Here is a 19,916-nt window from a genome sequence, read left to right on the forward strand (position 1 = left end):
CAGCCCTGCTGCCTACCTGGGACACGCGGAGCCGGAACTCTAGGGGAGGAATGAGAATGGATTAGAAAAAAGAAGAGAAACGGAGGATTTGGGGGTTAAGGGCCGAGAGGAATTAGTATGGAGTTTGAAACGAGGATTTGAGGCTATCGGGTGTAAAACTGTGCTTGAGGACTTGCTGGGAAGGGGCGAGGCAAAAGACTCGGGAACAAAGTCTGAAAGAGCCTGAGGTCCGAGCGAAGGAACACGAGGGGCAGGCTGGGGCTGTGCGACTGACTGACAGCTATTCCTGTCTCTGCAGAAAGGAGCAGCGGCGGAGGCGGAGCCTCGCGGGCTCCGCCCCTCCGCCCTCCCTGGGGGCGGGGCCGGAGGTCGGTTACATAACAAACCTGAGCGCGCGGCTGGGGAGCGGCCGGGGCGCGGCGGCGGGGGCGGGGCCGAGGCGGGGCCAGGCTGCACCGCGCCAGGCAAGATGGCGGCCATGGAGGCCGAGTTGACGCTGATGACCCTGGAGTCGCTGCCTACCGACCCTTTGCTCCTCATTTTATCCTTTCTGGACTACCGGGACCTAATCAAGTAATGCACGGCGCGCGTGGCAGGGGTGGGAGCACGCGGGAGGAGGCACTGAGGCACTGGGGAAGGAGACCTGGAGGCCGGTGGACTCCGGATCCCGCGTCTCCAGAAGGTGACGCCTGGGTCGCCCTTATCCTGCAGAGCCACCTGGGGGCTGAGGGGCCAGGGCGGAAGGACCCCGCCCTGAGGTCTTTCTCACGTCCAGCGCCCGGGACCCGGGAGCGAGAGCCCTCTCTCCCAGGCCGCAGCCCGGCCCAGTTGCCCGGGACGAGGGTGGCGCCCCGCATGCTGCCCTGTCGCGCCCCCGGCTCCTAAGGGCCCCACCCGGTCTGTCTCAGCACTGGACGCCGTAGATAAGCCCTGCCGGTGCCCGTGCTCCTCCTTGTCGGGCTGGGGCCTGCGGGGTCCGGCGGCGGCGTGAACACACAGAGCGCGCGGGGAAGGCGGCAGGCCACCCTGACACCCCAGTGTGACACCGACACTGTGAACGCTGGCAGGGCTCACTTTGCGACTTCTGTGTTTGAGAACTGCTTTGCTCTCAGCCTTTCCTCCTTACGATTGGATGGTGGATTTTGTGTTTTGGTACTGACTTCCGGTGGTGCGATACCGGTGACCGTCTATCAAAGATAAACATCGGTTGCTGGTAAGGGTGGTTAAGTGTCCAATTCTTTCAGAGATTGGGACTGTTCGGGCTGGTGGAAGAAACGGTGCTACCCACTCCCCTTCCCCACACCCGGGTGTCAGATTTTTTTTGTATTCTTGACAGCATGGCCCTGAGTTTCTTATGCTACCATGTATGTTTGCGGAGGATGTCCTCTCGGAACAGATAGGTGAGACTGGCTTCTTTTTTGGGTGTGTGATTAACCTTTGGAGTCTAGCCATTGTGCCCTGTGTTATTAAGGGTTCTTTTGGGAATACATATTTCTTGGAGTTACGGGTAGCTCTTGGTTGGCCTAGCTAAGTGGGATACCTCAGGTTACTTGCTGCTGCCTATGCTAGTACCTGCTAACACTTTTTTATTTTTCTAAAAAATAAATGTTTTTCCCTGCTCAGGCTGTACCAATGCCGAAAAGTGAAATTTTTCTTTACAAAAGCTTATCCTGGCCCAAATTGTTTTCACCCCATCTCACCAGTTTTGATTGCTGCCGCAGTGATCTTCACCGAGCAGATTTGGCTGTCCTTCTTAAAAACTTCTGATATTCCTTGTTTAGAGATTCTAACCTGAACTTCTAGATATTTTATCGTGTGGCTCAAGATATAAAGCTTTTCAGACCTTATTTCTCTTCCACTGTCATAACTGCACAGTCGACTGTAGTCAAATTAGACATGTGCTAACATGCCATGCACTTGCACTTTTTTGTTTTGTGGCTTAAGCTCTTGGCTTTGCCTGGAATACCTTCTTCCCCTCTTCTCAACCTGGCAAGTTGAAATTCGAGTTCACCTTCTCTACCTTACTCCTTTCTGTGCAAAATTTGGCATCTCAGATAGATTGTGAGCTTCTTAAGTATAAGAGCTGTCTTGTTTACCTTGGTAATCATCATTTATTCTACAGATTTTTTTGAGTACCTGCTATGTGCCAGCCCATTACATGTTAAGGAACACAGTAGTGAACAAAATAGATGAGGTCCCCTCTCGTGCAGCTTACAGACTAGTAGGCAAGATGGAAAGATGGATGAGTCTGTAATTACATGAGGTGCTAAGTACCGTGAAGAAAATAGACTGCTCTGTTAAGGAACGGGGAGAAAGAGATGACCAATTTGCAGTGGAAAGAGCGGCCATATCAGCAACAGTGTAGTTCTGGCAGAGGGAACAGTGTACTCAGAGGCTGATGGCACTGTCCAACAGCACGGCCTATTGGAGGAGCTAGAAGGCAGGTGTTGCTGGAAGTAGAGGGTGACTCACAGGCAGACTGGTTTGAGATGAAACTGGTGAGATCATGTAGGGCCTGTGAGCCAAGGTTAGAACAGATTTTATATTATGTCGTAAGTGGTAATCAAACTGTGAAATGAAGAAGTATGACCCCTCCTTTACTGTCTGTGGAATTCAGTTGAGGTGAATACCACTGATGCTACCCAGATGTGTCCAGCGTACTGGAACTTCTTTCCTGCACCATACAACCCAGCTCTGCCAAGTGTGCGGCCCATTGCCAAGTCCGGGCTGTTTTGGTACATATTTGCTCACCTACTGGGTTGGATTGGGTTAGTCCCTGGGGATCTTGTCTTAGAATCAGTTGTGTAGTTTGAGATTGTGTGATGCTTTCTCTATTCCAGTGATGCGTCATATGCCGTTCTCCACCTTCACTGTGCATCAAAATTAACAACGCCTTTTAAGCATAACTGTACCTGAGTTACAGCTCTCACTCCAAGCAGTCTGAATCAGAGTCTCTATGTAGAATGGTAGTTTTCAAACTTGATGTGCATCAAAATCGCCTTTGGTGCTTATTATAGCTGCTGGGGCAGTGGAGGGAGAAGAATCAAGAAAAGAAGAGCCTGAATTTATAAAACTGGAGGGGTTCTTGTGTTTATAAAAGTTAGTTTGAGTGTTTTCTGTGCATGGCAGAAAAGGATGCGGATGGTGTTTCTGTAAAACCTGTAAATCAAAGGCTAATAATTTGGGGGCTGGAGATTTACCTCAGCGGCACAGCGCCTGCCTGGCAAAGCGCGAGGTTGTGAGTTTGATTCCCGGTGCTGGAAAAAAACCAAAAAAAAAGAAAAACCCAAAAAACAAAGGCTAATAATTTATCATAGGTGAGTTTTTAATACACCCTACTTATGGCCTTAAAAACTCCATGTGATTTAAAATTTATTAATTAGCTGTTGCCCAAGTGAATACCTACTTTCTGTGAGCTGTGATTTTTCTTCTGAAAGGATAGAAATCCAGGTTCATTCTTTTTGCAAATGAATTATGTAGGGTAACATTTATAGGATTGGCGCACTATTGTATTAAAAGTCTTGATATAGTAGGAAAAGTACTTGCTTTTAACATTCCATGTTTTGAGGCAACTGCTAACTTGTATAGTCATGAACATTGAATCAGAACTATTATGAGTCAGATGTCTTTTAAGTGGATTTTCCAGTAGTTGCTTTAATAAAGTGTTGGTGGCTGCAATATTTTTCCTTTTAAAAAATTACAACAAAACAAAGGACCTATGCATTTGTAGCATGCATTATAAATCACAAAAAAAGACCTGATAACAACTTTGCTTACACCTATAAATAACATTTTTTATACATAGAGAGTATTACTCTGATAATAATAATGTAAGAAAACTTTGATTTGAGGTTAACTCTGATGGTACATGTATTTTATAGACTTTCTTATAAAAATTACAATTATAGAAGTTTCAGGATTTGTGAATGAAAAGATTTTATTACTCATGTGGTAGTTATACTAGCTTAACATGTTAAACAAAATGCTATCTTAGAAAGTACTGTTTTTGTTTTTGAGATGGGGTCTAGTTATTTAGTCCAGGCTGGCTTAAACTTGCTAAGTTGCCTAGAACTTGATATCCTCCTGCCTCAGCCTTCCACCTGTGCCTAGAAAATGCTGTTTGGATTGGAAAATTAGAAAAATGAAAGGAATACAACAAAATTTAGCAATGACTGTTTTAATCTTTATTTTTAATATTTTGCATTTTCTTTTACTCCTGTGACTTGCGTTGCTGCTAGTTGTTGCTATGTGAGTCGAAGACTTAGCCAACTATCAAGTCATGATCCACTGTGGAGAAGACACTGCAAAAAATACTGGCTGATCTCCGAGTAAGTGTTCGGGGACTGTGTATTCTTTTGTGTGTCTATGGGAAAGATTAATTTTTTAGAGTAAATTTTTAACTTTATATATATTTTTAATTGATACATAATACCTGAACATATTTATGCGGTACAGTGTGATAATTCAATAATGTGTACAATTATAATGATCAAATCAGGTTAATTAGCATTTCCATCTCCTTAAACACTTGGTCATTTGGTTGTGTTGGAATCTTTGAACTCCTCTCTTTTAGTTCTTTATAAAATACAGAATGAATTATTATAAACTTTACTCACTGAACTGTGCTGTGGAACAGCAGAACTCATTCCTCCTGTTTAACTGTACAGTGTTTTAGTACTTGTCACTTAGTCTCCGTCTCCCTTCTTCCCCTTCCCATTCTCTGGTGTGGAATATATATTCTTCTTTGCGGGGGTACTGGGAATTGAACTCAGGACCTTGCACTTGTCAGGCAGGTGCTGTGCCGCTGAGCTATCTCCCTGGCCGGGTGTATATATTCTTGAAACATGACCCTTGGCTGCTATAACACTAGTCTGTCGTGACTCTTTTCTCTAACCTTTGTCTCCTTTGATGGCTGTTGGGCCTGCTAGGGAATCTTGGTGTTCTTCAAGGTTTTGTGCTTGACCCACTGTTCTCTCTCTGTGACTTTGCATTATGCATTGCTGCAGTTCCTAGTGACTATCTGAGTTCTTCTACCTCGCCGGCCTGAGTCTCTGCCTGTGATGTCCTTGCTTGGCTCTGGGATCATTGGCAGCACTGTCTGCTGCACCTTTCCCTTGACTGTCATGCATGGCATAACTGGGTTCGGTAGATAGCAACAATTTGACAGAATAAAAATATAGATGACAAGACAGCGAGAGTTGGGAAAGGTGAAAGGAAAGGTAGGGGTACTACTGTCTTTTCTTAGATTGAGGGGAGGCAGGTAGAGTGAGTAAGATGGGTAAAGCAAGAAGTATATGGCAAGCGTAAGGTCCTGAGTTTGATTCCTGGTATAAAAAAAAAGCAAGCAGTAGAGGTTTAAGTGTATTATTTAAAGCTGGAAGGTTTAATTCTGCCAAAGTAAGAATTAATGACAAAGCTATTAACATTGGGAGGAGGAAAATGGAGAAGAGGGAATGTTAGTTAATTTGGATTTTAATTTTAAATATTGCTGTGTCCTCATCTTGCACTTTGGAGTATCAGCAGTTATGTATAAAATTGATAAATCAAGAATCAGAGATTTAAACATTTAGAATCATAGAGATACTAAATTCTTAAATAATTTAAACTCCTTTTGAGAGGTTGGGTTTAGAACTAGTTTTTTATCACAGGTTCTTTGGTACATATTACATTTTTATTTTTTAAGGCATGAGGGCTTCATGCCTGCTAGCCAAGTGCTATACCACTGAGCTGTACCACTACCCCAGTTCTTTGGTAGGTTTTAGTTTTGCTAGTATATGTATATATTGTTTAGATTAATAAAAAGATGCTCCCCTCCTGAAAACCCTACCTTGATTTGAGCTTTCCTCATCCCTAAAGCATACCCTTTGTGTCCTTGTTCTTCATGGGAGCACCGTCCGTCCAGGCATCCAATCCAGAATGAGGAATCATCTTAGATCTCCTCTCTCTTTCTCTACCTTGATTTAATTGCCAACCCTTCCTAATTTTAGCTTTTGTATGTTTCTTAAGGCTTCCTGTTCATTTCATTTGGCTTCTACAGCTTTAGGTTACTTCCTCATCTCTTAACCAGTACTACTGCAGGTCTTCCCAGTTCCCCTGTGCCTCTAGTTCCCACCCCTTAAATCTACCCCTCCCAAACCACAGTTCCCTTTTTTTTTGTACTGGGAATTGGGCTCAGGACCTTGCACTTGGCAGGCAGGTGCTTGCTTGTGCCCCTGTGCTATATCCTCGGCCCCAAACCACAGTTCTTTTAACTTTACAGTTAAAACTTCCGTAGCTCCCATTTCCTACACAAGAAAGTTGAGCAAATTGGTATGTTATCTTCAGGATTTCTATGTCTGCTTTATTCTCCATCACTTCTGAATCTTAAATTTACACTTCATTCTTTCTCCTTAGTAAGACTATACCTTTTGAAGTTATTTTTTAAAAATTCTGCCTTATTTTTTGTGTCTTCAGTGGCAACTAAGTGCACACTCAATAAATGTTTGCAGAATTATACCAAATAACAATGCTGAATCATATAATTATTTTGCTGCTTTATGGTTCTCTAATACAATGCAGATGTGCTAGCTTAATAGGATATCACTAGATTCTAAGTATTCTCTAAAATGGAACAACTATATACCTTTAAAATTTTTACAGTTGATATATTGTTAGGAGTAAGTTGAAATTCTATTCATATGGTATTCATACTATATTTTATTAATTATTAGAAAAAGTTTAAGTAGAAAGTAAGAAAATAAGTGACTCATAATCCCACCATGCCAACAGTAGCTCCTGTTAAAATTTTTGAAGTCTGTATCCCTTTTTGCTATATAATCTCCCTTTGTAGCTAAAATAATAAAATGTGTTCGTGTTGAAAATATATGCTAATATCCTTTCAAAAGATTTTTAACCTCATTTTTAAAATCTATTTAGGGAAGAGAAAACACAGAAGAATCAGTGTTGGAAATCTCTCTTCATAGATACTTACTCTGACGTAGGAAGATACATTGACCATTACGCTGCTATTAAAAAGGCCTGGGATGATCTCAAGAAATATTTGGAGCCCAGGTGTCCTCGGATGGTTTTATCTCTGAAAGGTACTGGGAATGCAGGGTCCCCTTCCCCCATTTTGGTTACTATTAGTATGAGTAAATTAAATAACTTGGAATTTTTGTCATTTGTGCAATTGTACTGTGATGCAAGCTTGTCTGTAATCCACCAGTCACAGTTTCCAAGGAAGTGGAGCACCAACAGAGTAGAAGTACCTTTGCTCTGGAGCTTGCCTTGTTTTTGCTCAACCTTGGAACTCACATGGTGGTTTATTTGGAGAGAAAGCTGAACTCTTTTTGTCCTTACACTTGTTTTATATGAAGAAAATAGTAATGCTGAGATTGCTTGAGAGTATCTATTGTGATTTCTTTTTAAAAATATTTTTTCATGCTAAGAATTGAACCCAGAGGCTTTACCAGCAAGCCATACAACACTGGAGTTTTTATTGTGGGAAGGTTTTCAATTAAGAATTTAATTGCTTTATTAGATATAGGGCTGTTCAGGCTTTCTATTTATTCTTATGTCAATTTTGATAAATTATGTTTATGTAGGAAATTATCCCCTTCATCTAAATAGTCAAATTAACTGTCATAAGTAAAATATTTTATAATATTAAAAAGACAATATATATCTATTTCATGCTTACTGAATCTGTGATATCACTTCTTCCATTTCTAATATAAATTTTTTGTACTTTCTTGGTAAGTCTTGTTAAGTAAGACTGGCATCTTGGTCCTTCTCTTATTTATTTATTTTTTATTTCATTAATTTGTTTTTTGATTGAGTTTTATTGTGACTTTTTTTTCCCCTGACTTGAGATGATTGCTTAGGCCATAGATTTTCAAGCTTTCTTTTTTTCTGATGCATTTAGTGCTATAAATTTCCTTCTAAACGTATTCTTTTATCCCAGAGTTCAATACATTATATTTTCATTACCTTTATTGTCTGGTTTAAAAACCCATAGATTATATAGAAATGTATTGCTTAATTTCCAAACATTCAGAGCTTTTTTAGTAATCTTTTAAAATATATTTTTAAAGAAAAATAAAAAATAAAAATATATTTTAATTTCACTGTGATTAGAGAATATATTCTATATGAGTTCTCTCATTTAAAATTGGATGTAATTTGTGCTGTGGTCCATGTATAATCTGTTTTGTTTATTTGGGTAATTGTTTCATGTTCAGTTGAAAAGAATGTAGCTTTTGCAGTTGTTTCCTTTAGTACTATAGATATTATTAAGTAAGATTTGTTAATCTTGTTTAAATCGTCTGCCCCATTTTCTTCTTTTCTGCTCGTTTCTATTAGTCACTGAGAGAAGTATGCTAAAATCTCCCAGTGGAGGCAGAGACCTGAGGTAGCTCCCAAGATTCCCAACCCCTGGTGTACATACCTAAGTACAATCATCTCTCTTTGAGTGTAGGCGGAACTGTGAATAGAATTGATTTCACTGCTGTACTGTGATTAGGCTACATAATATGAAAAAGGTGGAGGGATTTTTGCAGACGTAGTTAAAGTCCTAAATATGTTGAATTTGAGGTCTTTGTTAATCAAAAGAGAAATTATCTTGGGTGAGACTGCCTCAGTCAAATGAGTCCTTAAAGGGGACTGGGCCTCCCAGAAACCAGCAAGATTCAAAGCGTCTCTCTCTGTGTTGACTTTGAATAAGCAAACTGGCATGTTATGGAGAAGGCCACATCATAGGGAATGACAGGTGGCTTATAGGAGCAGAGGACCTCCATCCTGCCGCTGCAAAGAGTTGAATTCTACCAATAATCAGTGAAGTTGGAAGAGGATCCCAAACAAAGATGAATAGAGTGAGACTTGAGCCTTGTAAGACCTGAATAGTAGGTCCAGTTGAGTCATGCCTGGACTTCTGACCTACACAAACTGAAATAATATGTGAAACTCCTGGCTCTGTTTTCCTGGGAGGTGGACTCAGCTCCCTTCACCTCCCCTCAACTGAGCCTAGAGAATAGAGGCCAACTGTCCTGTGTGGGAGAGGCATTTCAAAAAGGAGCCTTGCCCGGGCTGTGTCAGCCTCACATTTACTTGAAAAATAAATGAGCGAGTGTTGTTGGTTTGGTTGTTTGTTTTGTGGCTGTAGGGATTAAATTCAGGGCCTTACATGTGGCAGGCTAATGCTTTACCCCAGAGCTACATTCCCAGGCAATGAGTGTTATGTTAAGCTGCTAACATTACAGCAATGGAAAAATATGCTTGTAGATAAAAATTTTCCATTTCAGCCAGGCATGGTAGCACATGCCTGTAATCCCTGCATTCGGGAGGCTGAGGCAGGAGGATCACTGTGAGTTCAAGGCCAGCCTGGGCTACAAAGTGAGTTCAAGGGCAGCCTGCACTACATAGTGAGATCCTGTCTCAAAAAGATAAAAGAAATTGCATTTCAGTTCGTTTAAAAATATATTTTAAAGCTGCAGTATTACATGCATAAAATTAGAATTATAATATCTTTGTAGTAAGTTTAATCTTTTTGTCATAATGAGAAGCCTTCTGTTAGCTCTACTAAAGCTGTTTCCCTTAGCCGGGCGTGGTGGCACACGCCTGTAATCCCAGCACTCAGGAGGCTGAGGCAGGAGGATCATTTCGAGTCTGAGGCCAGCCTCTGCTACAAAGTGAGCTCAAGGCCAGTCTGAACTGCATAGCGAGACCCTGTCTCAAAAAAAAACAAAAAAAAAAGCAAAAAAAAAAATAAAGCTGTTTCCCTTAAAGTCTGTTCCTTGTGATTTTTAGTAGAACTGTTCTAGCTTTCCTTTCTGTACCTATGTTACATACAAGTTTCTTCTGTCTATAATTGTGTGTTTTATTTTAATTGTGTGGTTTTTTTATTTGATTGGGTTTTGTTTTTTTCAAAGGGTCCTGTGACTTTGTGCATGTTAGGCTAGCACTGACCTTGAGCCTTAGTCTTTGTTTTCACCTGGTATGTCAGTTTGTCTTCTCACTAGATTATTTAGCCCACTTATATTTAGTGTATATATTTGAATTTAAATAGATCATGTCCACTGTTCTATTTTTTTGCATTCTTCTTACTTTTTTGCGTTCCTCTTCATTGCGTTTTTTTCATTCCCTTGTGCTTATAATTCTTTTTTAGTGGTTACCATAGATACTAAAATGTATATCTTTGACTTAATAAGGTCTAATGTAAATTAATATTTTTTTAACTTCTTGATGATGAAAGAAACTTATAATGCCTTATTTCCAGTCACCTCCCTTCTACCTTATAGGTTTTTTTTTTGTTTTATTTTGATTTGGTTTTTTTTTTTTTCTTTTTTTGTCTTTTTGAGACAGGGGCTCACTATGTAGTTCAGGCTGGCCTTGAGCTCACTTTGTAGCCCAGGCTGGTCTCGAACTCACAACGATCCTCCTGCCTCAGCCTCCCGAGTGCTGGGGTTACAGGTGTGCACCACCATGCCCGGCCCTACCTTATAGTTTTGAGGTTTTGTTTGCAGGGGGAGTAGAGTGTTGGAGATCAAACTTAGGGCCTTGTGCATATTAGGCAAATGTGCTGTCCAGCTGAGCTATATAGCCCCTTCTCTTTTGTATTACTTTTTTGCAATTTTAATTTTCAACATATTTATATCCCTGAAAACACTATTATTACATAGATATTCAATATTGATTTAGATTTCCCTTCATCATTACCTAGTTGTTCTTCCCTCCTACATCTTCATGCTTTTACTGGGGATCATTGTCTTCCTGTCTGAAGAATTTCTTCCAGGAGAGACTGTTGCTGCTGAATCTTTTCAGGTTTTCTTAGTCTAAAAATATATTTCTTTCTTTTTAATTGATTAATTGATTTACTTACTTTTGGTGCTTGGGATTGATTCAGTGTCCCACATACACCAGGTAGGAGCTCTACCACTGAGCTGTATCGCTAGCCCAAAAAGTGTATGTATTTCGTCTTCACTGTTAGGAGGATATATTTACTGGATGTAGAATTCTAATCAGCACTGATATTTTCAGTCACTTTGAAGATGTCATTCTTCTGACTTCTTTGTTTCTGTTGAGAAGTCAGCTATTAATTTGACTTTGTTTCCTTTGAAGGTAGTAATTATATGCCTTTCTCCACCTCTAGCTGCTGTTAAGATTTCTCTTTGATTTTCAGCATTTTCCAGAGATTTGTCTAGATATAATTTTATAATTATTCTCCATGAGGTTCATAATTGCCTCTTGACACATGCCAGAAATTATCTGTCTTGTCATTTGACTTATTGAATGTAGCAATGTATGGGTATTTATGGATATTTTAAAGTTCATGTTTACTCACTTCAGTAATGGGATATATTGTAGAGTTAGTTTTATTTGTAGTCGTTTTTTCCCCTTTTGCTCTTTAGTCAGATTTTGTCTTTATGTAGGCCTAGTTTTAATTTATTTATTTATTTATGTTTTGATTGATTGCTAGACATTACTTGAGTTTGAGGGCAGTGTTACTGTCTTCTAGCAATTTCCTCTGTCTTGGCCTGGCAGCTAGTCAGTGTATAGATTGCCTTATTCCAGTTAGGAACTAGTGTGATTGGAAGCTGGGCTTTAGTTTTCTATTATAGTAGTCTATTTTCAGTACCCGCTCTTCCTGGGGTGGCCCTTCTGGGTCCTAGCCAAATGACCTGGGTTTTATAAGGTCCGTTTCTCCATTATGGACTCTGCACCCCACTTTTTTTTAATCCTCCATCCTTATGGGACTGCCTAAATCTTCACTCAACTTCCTGGCATTTCAGCCTCATGTTGGTTTTTAGAATTGGCAGTTGCTTCAAAAACCTCCTCTTTTCTTTTCCTGTATGGTATTTTTTTGTTTTTTTTGTTTTTGGTCTTTTTGAGACAGCCTGGCTATGCCGTTCAGGTTGGCCTTGAACTCACTTTGTAGCCCAGGTTGGTCTCAAATTTGCAGCGATCCTCCTCAGCCTCCCAAGTGTTGGGATTACAGGCATGTGCCACCAAGCCTAGCTACTGTGTGGTTTTTTATAAGTCTTCAAACAGTAAGCTGTGGGCCATTACTGGAGGTGGAGCTCTCCTCTTGTATTTGTAGTTTCTTCATGCTTTTTAAAGATGAAATAGGGCTGGGGATTTAGCTCAGCGGCAAAGCGCCTGCTTGGCAAGCGCAAGGTCGTGAGTTCGGTTCCCAGTACCGGAGAAAAACCAAAAAAAAAAGATGAAATATATGGAAGTTTACAAATGTGCAAATTAGGACTCATATCAATGGCCTGCTCACAGCAGAAACCTGCACCTTATGTCCTGTATTTTTTTTTCATAAAAAGACCACATTAAAGCTGGGCACAGACTATAGTGCCCGGCTGTAGTCCCAGTACTGTACTGGGAGTCTGAGGCAGGAAGATCACTTGAGCCCAGGAGTTTGAGACTGGCTGGGGCAACATAGCCAAGACCTCTTCTCAAATTAAAAAGAGAGGGAGAGAAAGTATGTTAAAATTCTAGAAACATCAGTTTAGAGACTTTCTGGCTTTTTAAATAAAGGAGGATTGACTGTATTAGCTGGTTAAAAATGAGATATATACTGTTTGTGTTACAGTGTAAAAACTTACTGTGCATCTCCTTGGTGTCCTCTTTCCATGTTTTGCTTAGGGCCAGTGTTTTCTGTGCTGAAATGAAGGACTTCTACTTGCTTAGTGCTCCAAATGAGTTTTCAGTTGCACTTCATTTCCCCTATTCTTTGGCAGTATATTTTAGAAGAGCTCACTCACTCTAAGATGGCTTCCGGAGTTAGCAGATAGGTTCTTTTTCTTTTCTGATTGAAGGTTTATGTGTCTCCACAATTCCCTCTTTGGTGTGATTTGCAGAGGGTGCACGGGAGGAAGACCTAGATGCAGTGGAGGCTCAGATCGGCTGCAAGCTTCCCGATGATTATCGGTGTTCGTACCGCATCCACAATGGACAGAAGTTAGTGGTTCCTGGGTAAGATGTGCCATGTTTTGGTGACTTTTAATGATGAATGTCATTTCCTAAAACGACAGTAAATAGATGTTTTCGTAGTTACCCTTAACAAAGTAGGGTAGTATAGGTATCCCCTATCCCTCCTTGTAGCAGTCCATGAGACAAAATGTATAGCTTGAATTATATTTTACCAAAATTAACTATCTCAATAAAAACATTGCCAGCGTCCTTATAATTAAGGTGCAGTCGGATTGGGGTCAGGGTATGGGGACGATGGGCAGAGATGCATGTAAGTATATTTTAACTGAACTCTGTAGAATTCTTGACATGTTTATCCTGTTACAGGCCAGGTAAATTGTTTAGGGAAGCTTGTTTTGCTCAGAGGTGCATACACTAAAGACAACATGAATTTTGTCATAGTCAAGGGTAGCCTGTAATCAAATGCCTATTTAAAACTTCTAAAAGATGACATAATTCATTGTGAAACTTTTTGGTAAAAGCAGACTGTGTAATAGCCATCAATTTCACTCACAGTCATTAAGCGATCTCAGAGACTTAGATATTGTGAGAGGGAGGGAGAACGTTGCAGTGTCCCTACAGGAACCAGGTGTCCCATTACATGTGAAGAATCCTGGAAAGCTCTGGTCGCAATTTCAGATGAGAATTGAGTGTGTTCAGGAATCTCAGAAGTTCATACTGATATTTTAAGACTTTTTTCAAAAATCAATTATCAGGCACAAGTCAGAAATAGAAGTCAGTTAGGACTAGATAAATCTGTACTAGCGATTTTTTTTTTCTTGTTTCCTTATCAAACTGAAATGTGGCAAAGTTGAAAATTTGTCATATTTTAACAGCAAACAGGAAAGAACTTTGTTGTAAGAATTGCCCAGAACCAAGTCATGAGTTTGAACACATAGTATATAGCCCAAGCAGTGAGACTTAGGATAGAAGTCTCATAGGGACCACCAGGTAGTCATTGATATGTGGATGATTATTATTATTACTGTTACACATATGAAGTGAGATTAATATTTATCCCATGTATTTCAGATTTGGACAGGATTTAGACTGATTTGCATTTTTATTTTCTGATTACAAGGTAAGCTAAAGGTTATATCAAGAGAAAGATGTCGGAGAATTTACTCCTTTTAAACATTGTTTTTTTTTTTCCCGGTACCAGGAATTGAACTCAAGACCTCACACTTGCCGGGCAGGCGCTGTGCCGCTGAGCTAAATTCCCAGCCCCTTAAACATTGTTACCATTTACATATATATACCAAAACCTTGGCAGATAGTTATATTATGGCAAGATATATTCCTGCTTCTTTTTTTTTTTTTTTCATGCTGAGCTACATCTCCATCCCTTCTTTAAAATTTTTTTAGCCATTCGTGGTAGCTCACATCTGTAATTGCAGCACTCAGGAGGCTACAGCAGGAGGATCGCCATGAATTTGAGGCCAGCCTGGGCTACCTAGCAAGTTCAAGGCCAGCCTGAACTACATAGCAAGACCTTGTCTCAGAAAACAAAACAAATTTTTGAGACAGGGTCCTGCTAAGTTGCGTAGGCTGGATTCAAACTTGGAATCTTTTTGCCTTAGCCACGAAACTATGTTGGGATTATAGGTGTGCACCACTGTGCTTACCTAGAGACAGATTGTTGAAATCAACAAAACTATATTTCTTTTTTAAAGATAGACATTTTGACTATTTAAACATTTAATTCAATTTTTAATTTAAATCACAATCTTCTTTCCGATGAGTTTGAATTTACTATACAGATTATGATATTTCTAGTTTAGAGCCACTAATCAGTACTTCTAAAGTTGTCAGTGTGAAATGATTCGTCAAGTAGATACAGCACAGCTTCGGTTTGGTACCAAAGTGGTATACATCTTCGAGTGTGTGTTCTCCTCAGGTTGCTGGGAAGTATGGCACTGTCGAATCACTATCGTTCGGAAGATTTGTTAGACGTCGACACAGCCGCTGGAGGCTTCCAGCAGAGGCAGGGACTGAAGTATTGCCTCCCTTTGACGTTTTGTATCCATACTGGTTTGAGTCAGTACATAGCCGTGGAAGCAGCAGAGGGCCGAAATAAAAATGAGGTTTTCTACCAATGTCCAGTAAGTAGAAGTGTGTTTGAATGTGGCTTTAGGGTGCATTCTGATGATTACATAAGTGTGTCCATTAGTATTTTCAGGGTTGTAGAACCAAGGATAGAGTGTTATGTTATATTTTTCAACTGACTGAAAAGCTAATATTCTGACATAATGTTGTGGAATGCCAGAAGAAAGCTGTATCATTGGATAAACAATGTGAATTTTTATATACAGAGAGAGGGAGAACTGTGATTTGACGTTTAAGAGAAATTAATGAGGAGCTTCTCATTGAAGTACTTAATTATAAGGTATATTTCTTAACTTTTTAAAAATTTAGCTTTTGAACACATTAGAATTGTTTGGATCTCCTGTCAACCCAAAGCCCTTCCTTCTAACAAGCCATCTATGTTACTACCTCAGCTTCCTAGTTGTGTTTTTGAGGGATAATGTCTTCATTTATCCTCACGGCAGTAGCAGTTACATAAGTGTTTATCTTCCTGAAGTGCCTGGTGCTCTTCTGAGGATGTTACAGGGAGAGCCTAAACCTAGGAATCCTAAAAGCAAGAACTGAAAAGTATGAGGAATACCTGAGTGTTCATTGGAACGCTTAAGTAATTTTTATCTGTTTTGCTTTGTTATGGGGAGAAATCCAGGTAACGAACAATGAGAAATGTATCAGTTACATTCTTTTTCTCACCTAGGACCAAATGGCTCGGGATCCAGCTGCTATTGACATGTTTATCATAGGTAGGAGAAAAAGTCATTCTTTCCCCTTCTTCCTTCTGGTTAAAAAAAAAAAAAGAATTGTTCAAACTTCTTAAGTTATGAGCAACTGGCTACTTTATACTTGGATTTCTTAAGGCTTTCTGGTTTGTAAAGTACTGCGTCTAAGCTCTCATTAGAGTAGCTCTTACATTTTTTTAAAATTTTGTTTCTATTTGGGAAAAAGGTCATGCCCTTTGCAGTCTTGTGCTCTTCTATAGATAGGTGAGATGCACAGAATTGCTCTGTAGCTATAGTTCCCTTAACACATTCCTGCATTTTCTGTTGGTCGTGCTGATGTACAATTGGACATACATAAAGTGACTTCATACTTTTGCTCTTTTGATGCTAATGCTTCAGAAGTGGCAGTCTTTGAGACCACTGTAAATCATGTGCTTCATAAAGTGCTTGGCACAATCCATTTTCCTTGGTCATAAAAGGATATTTCTTACAGGTTTTGAGAACCCGTTAGTATTCGAGTGCATTTGCTCTTTATCCAATCTAATGTTGCTTAGATTTGGCCCCATTGGAAGCTTCATGGCGGTTCTGCTTTTTGAAGGCATTGCTGACACATGTTAAACATTTCCATGTATTAATAGTAAAGAGAGGGCGAGGGATGTGGCTCAATGGTAGAAACACGTGCTTAGCATGCACCAGGCCCTGGGTTCAGTCCCCAGCAGTACAAAAAAAAAAAAGAAGACCTTGCTAGCTGTTACATCTTCTGATTATAACCTTGAACAGAGAATATTCATCTGTTCTGTACTCTGACACAGTCCAGGTTTGTGGTATACTTTGCAATATCAAGAAGATCTTACTCCTGCCTAATGTTATGAAAGCTTTTACGTTTAGGCCCTTGCTCTCAACCCATTGACTCTTGTGTTCTCTGGTTTCTAAGTTTAGAAACCCATGCTCCTTGCACTCCTTGGCATCTTTGCATAACACTTTGAGAGACGCCCATTGCAGCTTAAGCCCAGCAGTGCTATCAAGCTTATGGACTGAAGGCCGCCCCAGCAATTAGGGAAGCTGCCGTTAGGCTCTGTGTCTCAGAGTTAGCCTGGTGCTTGTCTGCCACAGTGAGGAAGAAGTCACCATTACCTCAGAGTGCCAAGGCCTGACAATGCTGTGCTAGAAGCTAGGAATTCTAGAGAGCACAGCAGAGCAGGAGGTGTGAGATGCACTGAGAGTAGACGAGGTGTGGAGTGCATGCCCTGGGGGAAGGATGAGAACTCAGCCTCCTTACCTTGCTAAGCACCAGCACTGTCTAAGAAACTCCTGAATATGGGCTCACTGGCAAAACACCTTAGATATAAATTGCATCTTGATTCAGCTAAGTTTCAGTTTCATAGGAGGTTTGATGACACACAAGGCAACATCTCCTGGTGTTCAGGGCACTATTAATAAATATTTAAGAAAACTGAAATCTGTCGGCAGATGAGTTTAGCAGTGAATGCTACCTATTGTGTCCTCACCTTAAAGAACATAGTTGGGTACATTTATGCTAAATTAAGACACACTTAAATGTATCATGCCAGTTTCTGTATATGCATGTCATTTATTTCATATATATAATATTTGATGAAGTATACAAAATGATTTTTAAAAATTCTTTAGTATACACCTGTCATCCCAGCACTTGAGAGATTGAGGCAGGAGGATTATTGTGAGCTCAAAGTCAGCCTGAACTACATAGTGAAACCCTGTCTCAAAAAACAACAAAAAAAGAAATTACTAGTTGTGAAACATAAAATGGAATAAAAATATATTGAAAATATAATATGTGAAAAAATCAGAAAAAGAAAAAAGTTACATTCAAGAAACATTTAAAAAGATTATTTTTGTGGCTCTGGATTAAACCCAGAGTGATCTGTGAATTTTGATATTATTCAGATAGCTCCCTAGTATCTAACACAAAATGGTTTAAATGATGGGTGCTCTTTGAGTGCATTTAACAAATAATGACTCAGAATAGGCCATTAATGAACACTGAGGAAAGAACCAGCTGTTACAGTTTACCTTCTCTCAGTTGATGCTTTGAAAATATTACAGCTTAGTACTCACAGATACAAAACAAATTGTATCTTCCATGATTCCTTCAACAACATAGTTAACAATACCATGAAATTAGCATCTGACATTTAGTGTGGCAGAGTGCAGAATTGGGTTAATTGAAAGCAGACTACAAAAAAGTTTATTGAACACTAATTAAGAGACTAACATGTGCGAGGCCTGGAGCTGTGTTAACACACGGGTCGGTCTGGTAACGCTGTGCTGTGCTACCGAAAGGTAGAAACGTTATCAGCTCCGTAGCTGCCATTGCCTCAGTCAGTGCCCCAGTGAGGTGTGGCCTGCGTTGCACTGTTTGAGTCTTTTCTGCTTTGAGCTGGTCACTGAGAGGATCAGGGCCACTCTACAACACTTTGGGATTGGCCTGGTGCACAAAAGTCCACGTGCCCTGCCCCTGGTAGATAATCCAGACTCAGCTTGGCTTCTGCCAGAATTTTGTGTGTAAGTCAGCATGTCCCTGGGCCACGGTGTACCCTGATCATCGAAGAATAGATGCTGACATTGTCTTTTGTGGTTTCCTCCTAGCCATAGCTAAATCTCCTTTGTTTTGTTTGTTTTAGAAGTTATGGACAGGAAGTTTTTCATTATTTACCACAACCAGTGGTTATAAGTGTTTAAGAAAAAAAGGTTGAAGGTAGCTGAAGGAGACCCTAGCAAAGGTTGGGAAGAGGCATACTTACGAGCCAGTAAAGTGAGTGGGATTGTGAGAAGAAATTGACCTGATAGAGGACTCGTAGAATTCCGTCTATGAATGTTTCCAGTTTTGGTGTTACATCTTTTTTCTTTCTTTCTTTCTTTCTTTCTTTTTTTTTTTTGTCTTTTTGAGACAGGGTCTCACTGTGCAGTTCAGGCTGGTCTTGAGCTCACTTTGTAGCCCAGGCCGGTCTCGAACTCACATTGGTGTTACATCTTAAGCTTAAAGAAATAATTGTTTCTTTATTGCCTATGTAGATTTTATTTAAAAACCTCTGTGTTCTTTTTCCCACTTCCTGTTTGTAGGTGCTACTTTTACCGACTGGTTTACCTCTTATGTCAGAAATGTTGTTTCAGGTGGCTTCCCCATCATCAGAGACCAAATTTTCAGGTATTTCATTTGGGGCTTTTTGGATCGAAATGATTGTAAATCAGAAAAAACCATCCATCACAGATCATGAGATGAAGTTCCCAAGGTTAATAACAGAACCTCTCATTATCTTAAATCTCACTCTTTTATTCTCATTGCAAAAGTAAAACATTCAAACACCTAATGAGCACTTTTCTTACCTTCAACAATGAAGAGAAAAAACTCATTTTTTAATTTAGAAGCTATGGCTTGTTACTAGCTGTGTAGTTTCTCTTTGAAAAAAACGAGAGGCTGTTGGTAATTAATAGAATTAGTATGAATAGGAAGTCAGGAACTATGACCTGCCAAGTATCATATATTATCTCTCAATGGAGCATTCAGGTCTTATAATTAGTATTAGAGGCGATGTTAGTCAAAGTAGCCTTTGTAGCAGAAATAATTGAGTAACTATACATTAGGGGCTTCTGGTTAAAGGCAGGACGTCTAACTCAATATATTTACATCTTTTTACTTCTTTTTATTATTAGAACCACTATTTAGCAGATGTAGCTGGGTTTTCAGATGACCTTAAATTTTTCTTCGCTCTGAAAACTGAGATAAGCCCTTTTTTAAAACTAACTACTGATACATTATTTGAACCACTTTCATTCATCCTTGATTGTCATTACTGAATCAAGGTTTTCTGTGTTTCTAATTTTCTTCTAAATTTAATAGGACTGTACTCAAATATGATTTATATTTTTGATCTTACAAGGCGTAAACTATTTTGCATTGTATCTTTAAACCTTGAGTCTTATAGAATTGATATTACCTGACTTTAAAATATTTAATTTCTTAAATTTCCTAGATATGTTCATGACCCAGAGTGTGTAGCAACAACTGGGGATATTACAGTTTCTGTTTCCACATCATTTCTGCCAGAACTCAGCTCTGTACACCCACCTCACTATTTCTTCACGTACCGAATCAGGTGAGAACTTTAAATTGGGTTGCCTTTT

General features: G+C 39.8%; 1 protein-coding gene across 3 annotated transcripts in view; it reads left to right on the plus strand.

Annotated features, from left to right (window-relative positions):
* Positions 1–419: 419 nt before the first annotated feature.
* Fbxo3 (F-box protein 3) overlaps positions 420–19,916 on the plus strand; it is a 29,702-nt gene continuing 10,205 nt past the window's right edge. For 2 of the 3 annotated variants that reach the window (XM_005384153.2, XM_005384155.2), the window contains exons 1-8: positions 420–573; positions 4,239–4,328; positions 6,916–7,079; positions 12,840–12,954; positions 14,849–15,053; positions 15,731–15,776; positions 18,855–18,939; positions 19,766–19,888. In XM_005384153.2, coding sequence (XP_005384210.1) covers positions 470–573; positions 4,239–4,328; positions 6,916–7,079; positions 12,840–12,954; positions 14,849–15,053; positions 15,731–15,776; positions 18,855–18,939; positions 19,766–19,888 — 932 coding nt within the window. In that variant the 5' untranslated portion in view covers positions 420–469. Of the gene's footprint in view, positions 574–1,336; positions 1,401–4,238; positions 4,329–6,915; positions 7,080–12,839; positions 12,955–14,848; positions 15,054–15,730; positions 15,777–18,854; positions 18,940–19,765; positions 19,889–19,916 lie in introns of all 3 variants that reach the window. The other variant, XM_005384154.2, reaches the window with a different exon arrangement.

Source organism: Chinchilla lanigera, unplaced genomic scaffold (genome assembly GCF_000276665.1).
Source record: "Chinchilla lanigera isolate Chin_1 unplaced genomic scaffold, ChiLan1.0 scaffold00021, whole genome shotgun sequence".
NCBI lineage: Eukaryota > Metazoa > Chordata > Mammalia > Rodentia > Chinchillidae > Chinchilla > Chinchilla lanigera.